The sequence below is a fragment of the Leishmania martiniquensis genome, chromosome 27 (genome assembly GCF_017916325.1).
Source record: "Leishmania martiniquensis isolate LSCM1 chromosome 27, whole genome shotgun sequence".
Classification (NCBI taxonomy): Eukaryota; Euglenozoa; class Kinetoplastea; order Trypanosomatida; family Trypanosomatidae; genus Leishmania; species Leishmania martiniquensis.
The window spans coordinates 399,489-410,476 of record NC_090162.1 but is presented as its reverse complement, the minus strand read 5'-3'; the positions used below and the strand labels follow the sequence as shown (position 1 = coordinate 410,476).

The window sequence follows — 10,988 nt, the reverse complement described above, 5'->3', positions numbered from 1 at the left end:
TCACCCGTCGGCCGACGCGTCCGTGAAGCAGATGGCGTCGTACGTGCCATCCTCGTAGGTTTCCAAGGCCGCCTGCGCCCACGTCAGCCAGGAGCTCGTTCCTTTTTGCGGCTGCTCGCTGCCAGGTAACGGGCGGCGCCCTTCCGGATGGATGGGAGGGCCGCCGCAGGGTTCACGCGGCGCAGCGCTGCTCGCACCTGATCGCGGAGGCTCGTCACGTCCGCAAACAGGCGCTGCGTTGGGCCTCGGCTCCTCACCAGCTTCAGCAGCAGGGCCGCGTCCTCTCGCTGCAATCGCGTCCCTATCGCATAGGGCCCGCGGAACCTCGCACCCTTTCCATAGCGGATCGTGATACTCACTGAGGCCGTCGGCGAGCTCTCCGAGAGTGCGGAGATGTGCACGTCCTTTTTCAGGAGTGTCCCCAGGTCGCCCGCTCGTGCGGCGCAGTGCCACGCCAGCTTCAGGAAGAGCGCGGCGCGCGGGTGGGTGCGGGCAGAGCTCCCTGTAGGCTCTCTGCATCTCCTCGCTCCGCAGCCGGGCATACGCGGTGGTGGCATGCACTTGGTAATCGCCGTTAAAGCGCTTCCCGAGCTGGGCCGCCTGCTGCTTTAAAGCGGATACGTCCGCTGCCGCCCCCTGCTGCCCGTCTGCCTCGTAAACAAGTGTGAGGCCACTCCCACACAGGAACAGCGTGTTCCCGCTTGCAAAATGCCTCCCTGCATGGCGGTCGGGGTTATTCCTCTCGGTCGGTCGCGCCCCCTGCCATATGCGGCGCGGCCTCCGTGGAAAGCAGTGGAAATGATCTTGCTCAGGGCGCTTCTCGGCAGCATCAAGCAGTCCATATGCATGACGCTTGTGCCGCACAGTTCAGCGTCCTCGCGATATCGATGCTTGACCAATGTGCAGCTGTGGTGGGCGGGCGAGCTCGGATGCTGTCGTACACCTCCCCCTCATCCCCTGTCATGGCGTTAAATGCTGACGCAGACTTGTGGAAGCTATCTGGGACACAAAAAAGGGCTTCGGCTACCGCCATCGCTGTGACTGGTGGCTTGAGGGTGCATGGAGCTCGACACGGGCAGCGACGCCTCTTTTTTGCCCAGTCCTTTAGCCGTTCGCCAAAGTAGTTGAGCTTCCGGCCATTTCTGCCGGTCGCGTTAAGCTCTTCCCAAAAAAGGTTAGCTCCTGCTGAAACCCTCAAGGCCAGTGATTCGCCGCTCTGTGTGTGTGTGGAGGAGCCACGCAGCTCCTCTATCTCCTGCTCGATGCTGAGCCGCGCACGATGGTGCCTGGCTCACGTACCCCGCAGCGCGGCGGAGTCAGCGCAGTGCATCGCTTCTGATAGTGGTGACCAGGCCCTGGGCGGCGTGGCACCGCAGGGCTCTGCTCTCGTCCACACGTCCGTTGCGTCTGCAGGACAGGCGAAGCTCGACCATGACGTGAGCGTCTCTCGCTCTGGCCACTGGCGTGGGAAGCCTGCGCGACCCCGAGGGGTGGGGGTGAGGACACGGCAGCGAGAACGATGGGGGCAGCTGTGAGGCGAGCTGTGGCGCTGTGGTGATGGGCAGAGTTTTTAGGCCGAGGCTGTGCATGGCCTGTGGCGCGTGTGCCTGGAGCTGCTTTGCACGCGGCAACTCAGGCTCGTGCGAGGCGGGCCGAGTAGCGTCAGACTGACCTGCTCTGCGGGACAGAGGAATGGGGGTGCGGGCAGCGAGGAGGCACGTCCGCGTCGTGCTACGCACCCAAAACTGCACCCGCGCGCCATGTGCGCAGTGGGAGCGACTCCTCTGCCGATATCCACACGCGGCGGCACAGAATAACGTTTCGAGTAGAGCCGCCGAGAAAGCGCCGAATCACACAAGAGAAGGGCAGCTTTAACGGCAGCGAGTGACCGGAACGCCGGCCATCGCGCAGGAGTCTGGGGGAGGTTGCACCCATGAAGTCAAGTGGAAGTGCTCCACAGTTGACGATACGAGGGATACACAGCGGCTAATCATGAACGTCGTGCGCATGCGTGCCGTGCCGCATCCATGTATCTTTGCAAGCAGGTGATACGTGGGCTTCTCTCGACCCCGCTCCTCCCTTTTTTCCGCCGTTACAACGGAGCGTCAGCTCTGTTCGTCTGACTCCCGCGCATCCGCGTTCACGTCGCCTACGCCGCGGTTTTTTTTTCTGTGTGTCAGTGATGCCGGTCATGCTGCCGTCATGCACGATCGTGCGCTGGTGTTTCCCCCTCTCTTGCCCCTTCTGCCCCAATCCTCTGTCTCTCTTTTCTGTGTCTCCCCATCCTTCGGTTAGCAGCAAACAGAATTTTGCTCTTCGGCATTCGGCGATTAGGCGAAAGACGGAAGCCGCCGCCTGCCCAAAAAGAAGCGGTCGACGAGGGTGACGCGAGGACTGAAGTGATGGGCGTAAAGGGACTGTGGTGCTACGTGGAGCATCACCACATCCAATATGCATACCCCAACAAAAGTACCCGCGCAGACTGCTACGCCGTCAACCCACGCCATCTTCTGATTGACATGAATGCCGTGCTGCACGTCGCCTACGACCCCAGGACGCCGACCACTGCAGCAACGCTGCGCGCGGTGGCAGCAAAGCTGGATGAGCTGCTCACGCGTGTGCGTTCGCACGACACACTCGCCCTCGTGTACGACGGCGTGGCGCCCATTGCAAAGCTGAAGACGCAGAAAGAGCGCCGCGACTGTCTCTCTGTGCACCCACCACGTCCCGCCACAGCGGCGACTTCGAGGAGCAACGGCAACAGCAGCATACGTGTATCTCCGTGGTACACGTGCGACCCTGTGGTGAGCGAGGTGCCGTTGCATCGTGAGGAGATTCTTTGCGGCGCGGAGTTTGTGCTCGCCTGCGAGGAATACATTACGGCCTACATGCAGCGACGCAAGGCGCAGAGCTCGTGGAGAACGTTAATCGTCAGCGGGTGCCGTGATCCAGGGGAGGGAGAGGTGAAGATATCTGCGGTACTGCGCAGGCTTTGGGCAACGACCGTCGCCGATGGCAGCTACCGTCCCGACGATACCGTAACGATTGTGGGCAACGACTCAGACCTCATTCTGGTCGCCATGGTGGCTGTTCCGTATACGTACTACACCCTGATCGACCCTTACGACCTCGGCCTCACTTCTCTGTCGGAGCTGATGGACCACTGGTCCCAGGCCGTGCCACACCCTCCGCTGCCAGCGGAGCTGCTCCCTTCCTACCGCATCGACTTTGTCTTCCTGATGCTGCTCTCCGGCGACGACTACTACGAGGGGATCGGGAGCGACAGCGTTGCGCTGTGGCGGCGGTACCGCCATCTGCGCGCCAATGAGGGGTACTTTCGCCGAGCCCTCGTCTCTGGAGAGAGCCTCGAGCTGGATGCCGAGTTTCTGCGCGCGGTCCTCGCGCGTTGCGGATCGATGGCGGCGCACCTCTCACGCGTGCCGCGCAACAAGCGCAAGACGGCCAAGGCACTTCTGCGCGGTGGTGGCGGCGGCGGAAACGTCAAGGAGGGGACACAGCTTCTCGCGGCGGCGATGTGGAGCTTGCGGGGCTACGTGTTCGGCCACTGCTGCGACTACGGCTTCTTGGCGCGCCAGGCGGGACCTCCGTCCATGGGCTCCTTGCGGGCTGCCGCGCAAGCGCCGGGACTGAGTCGGAAGATCGGTACCGCTGCCGCAGAGATGGTGGCCAAGAGAGAGATGACCGACGCCGGGAAGGCAGAGGAGGCGACGCGACCTGCCGACCCCATCTTGGCGCCGCTCGAGCAATGCATTGCCGTACTGGGCATTCGCGGGCGCTTCTCACTTGAGCTGAGTCGTGCCATTCGTGCGAGCACCAAAGACGATGGCTACACACTGACGAGAAGCACGTCTGCCGGGCTTCTGACGGAGACCGTAAAGGGCATTATGGCATCTTTGGACCCAACACTGCTAACCGAGGCGGAGCGGCGGTTGAGTCTTCATCAGCATGCCGACGCGGAGGACGAGGATATTGGCGCATTCATGCGTTTGGCCGCCATTCGGTCCCAGAAGGCGAATTCGGCCGCTGCTGAGGAGGCGAAGCGACGTCGTGAAGCAGAGCAGTTGTTGCATACGAGGACGACAGAGAGTGACAGGGAGGACGCAGAGGATGCCGACGCGACATCGGGGTAGCGCGTGAAGACGAAGTTGATCGGTCTGATGGGTGCGGCAGGCGCATTGCTGTATCGCTCCACCTCCTTTACAGGTCTCCTTGGCCGCCGCTACGGATGCAGCCTCGTCGCGCTTGCGTGTGCAACGTTGGATGTCACTGATGCTTCGCACGCGTCACCAACTTACGGGTGCCCTGCACCGAGTAACCCCACCCGTCTCGCCTTCCATCCCCATCGCACCTCATCACAAGAACTTTGACCTTTACCAATAGCCGTCTTCTGCTATCCGCATACCTGAGCGCTGCGAAGAAGAGCTGACAGGGAGGATTTCGGGCACCGCCACAGTTGTTGGCGCTCCGCCGTAAATGTGCTCTTTCCTTTTTCTCTCTCGCACACGTCGCTGCGTCGTCCCCGTCTTCCGTCGAGGACGGCGCGCGATACCGCTGACGACTCGCTTTGCTTGGTGAGAGACGCCCACGCAGGCGAGTCGTACTCTCTCTTTCTCCTTGTGCGTGTGTGTGTGTGTGCTGTACAACGAGCACCCGCATCCTCGGCCAACCGCCTCTCCTTCTTCCTCTCTCCCGTTGATTCAACTGCTAGCGTCAACCCGCCCCCTCATCATCAAAGTTTCGGCCCTGTAGTTGGCTTATCCTCCCCTCTCCCTCTCCCCCTTTTTCGGCTTATCCCCGCTTCGAATTGGTGTAGGCCACGACAGGCATTAACGTCTCCTCTTTCGGTCTCTCTCTCTTGTCTCTGCCCACGAGTACGTACGTCTCGCTCACTTTGATTTTCCGAGCGGATTAGCCTCGCTCGTCAAGCTAAGTACCATGCGTCGCGTCCTGCAGTCATCGCTCTGTCGAGGCTCCCCTACGTGTGGGTGGACAGCGGCGGCCACCTTGACGTTGGCTCACCGCGCCTTCACGGACTTGTACAACCCAACACCGGAGCACGCCGCACTGCGTGAGACTGTGGCCAAGTTTTCTCGTGAGGTGGTTGACAGGCACGCCAGAGAGGACGACATCAATGGCCACTTCAATCGAGACCTTTTCAGGCAGCTTGGGGAGCTGGGCGTCATGGGCGTGACGGTTCCCGAGGCAGACGGCGGCGCCGGCATGGACGCTGTGGCTGCTGTCATTGTCCACCACGAGCTCTCCAAGTACGACCCGGGGTTCTGCCTCGCCTACCTCGCGCACTCGATGCTATTTGTGAACAACTTTTACCACAGCGCGTCGCCAGCGCAGCGGGCGCGGTGGCTTCCCAAGACTCTCACCGGTGAGCATGTTGGCGCGATGGGCATGTCAGAGCCGAGCGCAGGCACTGACGTTTTGGGAATGCGGATGACTGCCAAGAAAGACGGCAGCGGCAACTACGTTCTCAACGGCAGCAAGATTTGGATCACAAACGGCACGGTCGCCGATGTGTTTCTCATCTACGCTAAGGTGGACGGCAACATCACGGCCTTCGTGGTGGAGCGTGGCACAAAGGGGTTTTCGCAGGGCCCAAAGATCGACAAATGTGGCATGCGCGCCTCGCACATGTGCCAGCTCTTCTTCGACGACGTTATCATCCCGGCGGAAAACTTGCTCGGCGTGGAGGGCAAAGGCATGATGAGCATGATGCGCAACCTCGAGCTGGAGCGCGTCACTCTGGCTGCTATGGCGGTCGGCATCGCGGAGCGCTCTGTTGAGCTCATGACGTCGTATGCCTCGCAGCGGACAGCGTTTGGCCAGCCCATCTGTCGCTTTGGTCAGGTCCAGCGCCACATTGCGGAGGGCTACGCCGATAGCGAGGCCGCAAAGGCATTTGTGTACGCCGTCAGCCACAGCGTCCGCCCAGACAACAAAAATCGCCTGGGCAGCGACGCCGCCAAGCTGTTCGCTACGCCCATTGCAAAGAAAGTGGCCGACTCAGCTATGCAGGTGATGGGCGGCATGGGGTATTCGAAAGGCATGCCGGTGGAGCGACTTTGGCGCGATGCGAAGCTGCTGGAGATCGGTGGCGGCACGATCGAGGCGCACCACAGGAACATTGCTAAGGATCTCATCAAGGGGCTGAAATAGACGCAAGAGGAGAAGCACCTCTCATATCTTTACCTGGCGTGTGTAAAGAATGGTATGGGGCGCTAGGCAGGGCGGTGGGTGTCCTTTGGGCGTGCTGCCCACCATCGCGTGACCGCTCACCCGCGTGCCGCAGGAAGGCCGCATTTCCTCGATTGAGGATTCTCCCTTCGCCGAGCGCCCGTGAAGGAGCAGCGAGTCGGCCCGCTACCACTAAGTCATAAGGGACACATACCAAGAAAAAACGCCGACACACACACTTACACACACAGAGAAGGAAAGAAAACGAATCATCTTGTCCATGCGCACGCTGGGTGTGCTGCGGGTATGGGGATGGGGGGAGGTGGAGAAGGGTAATGCTGGGGCTTCAGACGCGGCGATGCATCCCTCCCTCTCTCTTGCTCTCTGCGCTTGTGGAGGCGCGCCTTCCACAGGCCCTTGAGTTACTTTCCTGTCCTCCTCGCACCTCTGTCGCTCGGCGCTCCCTCTTTGTCCTTGTTTTTTTTCTCCTTGCGGCGTCTCTTGTTACGATGCCCAGTTGCTGTGTCGATGTACCACCTGCGACAAGTTGGCACGGGAGGTGCTCGGGCCAGTGTTAAGGCGCTCGCGCGTTTACGTGCACAAAGAAGCGTTGGACGCGGCTCCCTCCTGCGCAGCGTTCTCCTCCGCTTCTCTTTGCGCGCACAGGCCAGTGGCGCGTCTTCTTGTGTTTGTTCGGTTTCATTTCCTCCGTGAATGGCAGCATGTCGGCCTCACTGGCAAGCGGCGCCCTTTTTTCCCCCTTTCCTTTGCGTATGCCCATCTGCTCTCTCCACGGAATCCCTTTCTGCATCTCCTCTCCTCCTCCGCCGCGTCCCCCTCTCACTTTGCCGTCCCTTTCTCTCTCTCTCAAGTGCGACGCGAAGGTGCCATAGGGTGCGGGGAAAGGGGCCTACGATGTGCCCAGAAGCGCGCGGTCACATGCACGCGCAAATAGGGGTGGAGGCCTTTCTTCGCATGAGAGAGACGCATCCTACGTAAACCCCCACAACAGTCTCTCCTGTTTCTTCTCCGTTCTTTGGCTCCCTTGCCGCAATGACGAAGTGCTTCTCAACTGGTGGCTTCTCAAGGGCCCAGTATTCCGCTCTCTGTGTGTGTGTGGAGGAGCCACGCAGCTCCTCTATCTCCTGCTCGATGCTGAGCCGCGCACGATGGTGCCTGGCTCACGTACCCCGCAGCGCGGCGGAGTCAGCGCAGTGCATCGCTTCTGATAGTGGTGACCAGGCCCTGGGCGGCGTGGCACCGCAGGGCTCTGCTCTCGTCCACACGTCCGTTGCGTCTGCAGGACAGGCGAAGCTCGACCATGACGTGAGCGTCTCTCGCTCTGGCCACTGGCGTGGGAAGCCTGCGCGACCCCGAGGGGTGGGGGTGAGGACACGGCAGCGAGAACGATGGGGGCAGCTGTGAGGCGAGCTGTGGCGCTGTGGTGATGGGCAGAGTTTTTAGGCCGAGGCTGTGCATGGCCTGTGGCGCGTGTGCCTGGAGCTGCTTTGCACGCGGCAACTCAGGCTCGTGCGAGGCGGGCCGAGTAGCGTCAGACTGACCTGCTCTGCGGGACAGAGGAATGGGGGTGCGGGCAGCGAGGAGGCACGTCCGCGTCGTGCTACGCACCCAAAACTGCACCCGCGCGCCATGTGCGCAGTGGGAGCGACTCCTCTGCCGATATCCACACGCGGCGGCACAGCCCCATTTTTTATGCTGTTATGCTCAAGTGTGGTACACGGGGGGTTGCTCGCGGGCGGCTTGGCGCTTCCACCCCCTGCTGGCGGCGAGTCGTCTCGCGGTGCGGTATGCGACTCTCCGTGTGCAGCTTGTGTAAACACTGCACTGCAGGCTCGTCTGGCGCAAGTGCGTGCAGGAGCACCGCCAAGACGACCAACGGCGCTGTCTTATGCTCTTCTTTTCCCTCCAACATGTTGGCCTCACCTGTGAGACAGTCTCTAAACGGTGGCGGAGAAGGTGTCTGCGTGTCGTTGTCGTTAAAGAAAAAAACGTCTCCTCCACATCTTCCTGAGTACTGCCGCTGCGGACGGGTGCGCCGCAAAGACGCAGGAGAAGCCGGCACACACGCCTCCACGCACACACACAAAGGCAGCGGAGCCCTCCTCTTCTCTCCGTTCCCCTTTCCCCTCCCCCTTCCCCTCGCGGCGTACGCGCTGAGACGACGCGGTTCACCGACGCCCCTGCCGCACCCCCGACGAAACCCTCAACCCACCTCAAAAAGAGGGAAGAAGTATAACCGACAAACGTTTCCCCCTTTTTTACACCTAATATTCCGCTCTGCTCCTCTCCTCCCCGTGCCGTGGACGGTACCACTCCTATCCAGCCTACCCTTCCATTTTCTCCCCTCCTTTCGCCCACTTGACCACGCCCCCGTCCACATCTTCTGCCCTGTATGCAAAAAGGACGCCTTCGCCTTCCCACTCCCAGCCTGTACACTTGCTTCGCTTTCGTCCCTCTCCTCGCCGCTCTCTCTCTCTATCACTGTCTTGCAAGCCGAGCCGGCGTGTCCCGAGTTGGAACGTCAACCATTGCAGAGAAGCGCACGCTTGGAGAGGGACACATTTACAGTCGCCGAAGGCACAACTGTGCTCCCGTCCACCATCTCTTCGGCGCCTGTGCGGCCCCTCCCCCGTTCGGTGTTCTTCGTCAGTGGAGGGCAACTGCCCAGTCACCCTCTTAGCGGAGGCCGAAGAGAACACGCACACGGAGACACGGAATGGAATCGCTCGCCGGCGCGGTCGCAGCCATTACGGCGACGTCCATGACGCTTTCCGGCTCCCTGACAGCCTTGGCGTCGGTTGTGCTGTTTGTGGTCGCGCTCCACAACAACAACTACTCGTGGGTAGACAGGCTGTGGTCTATTATACCGATGGTGCACACGTGGATCCAGGTGTACTACACGCACAGGGAGGCACGCTGGGCTGCTGTCAACCGCGCTGGAAAGCAGCCCTCGTTCCCGCTGAGCTGCGCCATCCTCTTCGGCCTCGTCATAACATTGTGGGGATGCCGCCTGACCTTCAACTTCTACCGCCGCGGCGGGTACGCCCGTGGCGGCGAGGACTATCGGTGGGCCTACGTACGCTCGTGGCGCGTCTTCTCCGGCTCACCCATCGTGTGGACGCTCTTCCACCTCGTTGTGATCTCAGTCTTTCAAACGTGTCTGCTGTGGGCCATTACGCTGCCGGTCATGCAGTTTCCAGCTCGGCCGGCAACAGCGAAGGACGTCACGCTTGCACTCATACTATTGACTCTCATCGCCGTTGAGACGATCTGCGATGAGCAGCAGTGGCGCTTTCAGTGCGCAAAGGCCCGTACGCCGCGTCAGACCCCTTACTGCCACGGATTCTGTGTGACAGGCTGCTTCGGCTATAGTCGGCACCTAAATGTGTTCTGTGAGGCGTCACTGTGGATGATGTTGGCGGTGGCGGCGCACTGCTGTGGGGTAGCGCCGATGGCTTGGTGGCAGTGGCCCGGGTGCGCCATACTTGGGCTTTTCGTCTTCACGTCGACAGCTACGATAACTGAGCGACTGTCCGCTCAAAAATATGCCGGCTACGCGGTGTACCAGTCGATCACGCCCATGCTCTTTCCCTCCCTTTACTCGACATCGGAGGAGGTGCTGTTCGCGCTGGAATTGCGAAAGATGAAGTAATCACCGCACCAACTTCCACACAGCGGCTTCTGCGCCCTCTACCCGAGTCCAACCTCTCGCCCTCTCACAGCCACGGAATGGGGAGAGAGTGGGCGGTAGGAGCCGTCTGCCGCCGCCTTAGCCACGCAGACGCGTCCATCATGACGCCAGCCACCTGTGTGCGATGTGCCAGGGGTCGTTAACAAATCTGCGGCGAGTCCAAGCGCCACGCAGCCCTCCTCCGGTACGGCTGCAAACTCTTTGGTATCGATAGGATTGTTTGGGGTGTCTGCGTTTCAGAGAAGACACGTGGTCATGATCACATTTCCTTCGGCTCACGGCTGCCTCTGTCGACGATGACGACCGCAGTGATAAAGGCGATCAGCTGCCAGTTCGTCCCAGAGCTTGTGCGTGTGACAAGTGCGAACTCTCTCATTTTAGCCCAGAGAGAGGAGAAGAGAGAGAGTGCGATGGGGCACAAAAAACTGCGGATTTGGCGGGAGCACCGCCCCCCCGCTTCGCACCATCGAGCGCTGGAAGCGCGCCTGTGGAGAGTCTCCACAACTCATTATGGCATTCAGTCGATGGAAGCCACTCGGGGTGACTTGTGACATGGAGGCATGGCTGATGGCCTCCGAGGGCCCTTAAGCGGTGGCTGACCAGCTTCTTCCTCAAGCTTGTCCGGAAAGCACCTAGACAACGATCTCTTATTTTTACGGTAGACGCCACCAACAGCGCCCTCGAGCAGCGCTCTGGCCGCAGCCCGCTTGACATTAGCAAGACGTGAAGTCCACCCGGTTTCGTCCAGTGCCTGTCGCGCAGTACGTATGCGTGAAGGGACCAGAAAAGCCTGTAAGGTGCAGGGCCCCATTCGCAGGAAGGCCAGTTCCTTTCCGGCGAACGAAATTCAGCAAAGTTGTTGGAGAAGCGAGTAAACTGTGGCCATACGCGTTTACTTGCTGCCATGCTCGCAGGCCGAATAGAAACAACTGAAGAATCGAGAAGAGCAAGCATAAAGTCAGAGCAGCACTCGAGGACGCCGCATGCCCGGGTCGAGCTGTCCTGTGCGTTAGTGTGTGCAAATGTGTGTGGGAGCTGCTGCGCTGGTCTTCTGTCTCCGTACGCTCTG

General features: G+C 60.8%; 4 protein-coding genes across 4 annotated transcripts; 3 read left to right on the top strand and 1 right to left on the bottom strand.

Annotated features, from left to right (window-relative positions):
* LSCM1_03440 (uncharacterized protein) lies at positions 1-519 on the bottom strand (the record flags this gene model as incomplete). The annotated part of the gene is made up of 1 exon (XM_067320982.1): positions 1-519. One exon carries the CDS (start codon positions 517-519, stop codon positions 1-3), a length of 519 nt encoding a protein of 172 aa, XP_067177592.1.
* A 1,883-nt stretch (positions 520-2,402) lies between these two features.
* On the top strand, positions 2,403-4,151 carry LSCM1_03439 (uncharacterized protein; the record flags this gene model as incomplete). The annotated part of the gene is made up of 1 exon (XM_067320981.1): positions 2,403-4,151. One exon carries the CDS (start codon positions 2,403-2,405, stop codon positions 4,149-4,151), a length of 1,749 nt encoding a protein of 582 aa, XP_067177591.1.
* An 805-nt stretch (positions 4,152-4,956) lies between these two features.
* LSCM1_03438 (uncharacterized protein) lies at positions 4,957-6,189 on the top strand (the record flags this gene model as incomplete). Its single annotated transcript, XM_067320980.1, has 1 exon — positions 4,957-6,189. The coding sequence occupies one exon, from the start codon at positions 4,957-4,959 to the stop codon at positions 6,187-6,189; it is 1,233 nt and encodes a 410-aa protein (XP_067177590.1).
* Positions 6,190-8,944: 2,755 nt separating this feature from the next.
* Positions 8,945-9,880, top strand: LSCM1_03437 (uncharacterized protein; the record flags this gene model as incomplete). Its single annotated transcript, XM_067320979.1, has 1 exon — positions 8,945-9,880. One exon carries the CDS (start codon positions 8,945-8,947, stop codon positions 9,878-9,880), a length of 936 nt encoding a protein of 311 aa, XP_067177589.1.
* Between the last annotated feature and the right edge of the window lie 1,108 nt (positions 9,881-10,988).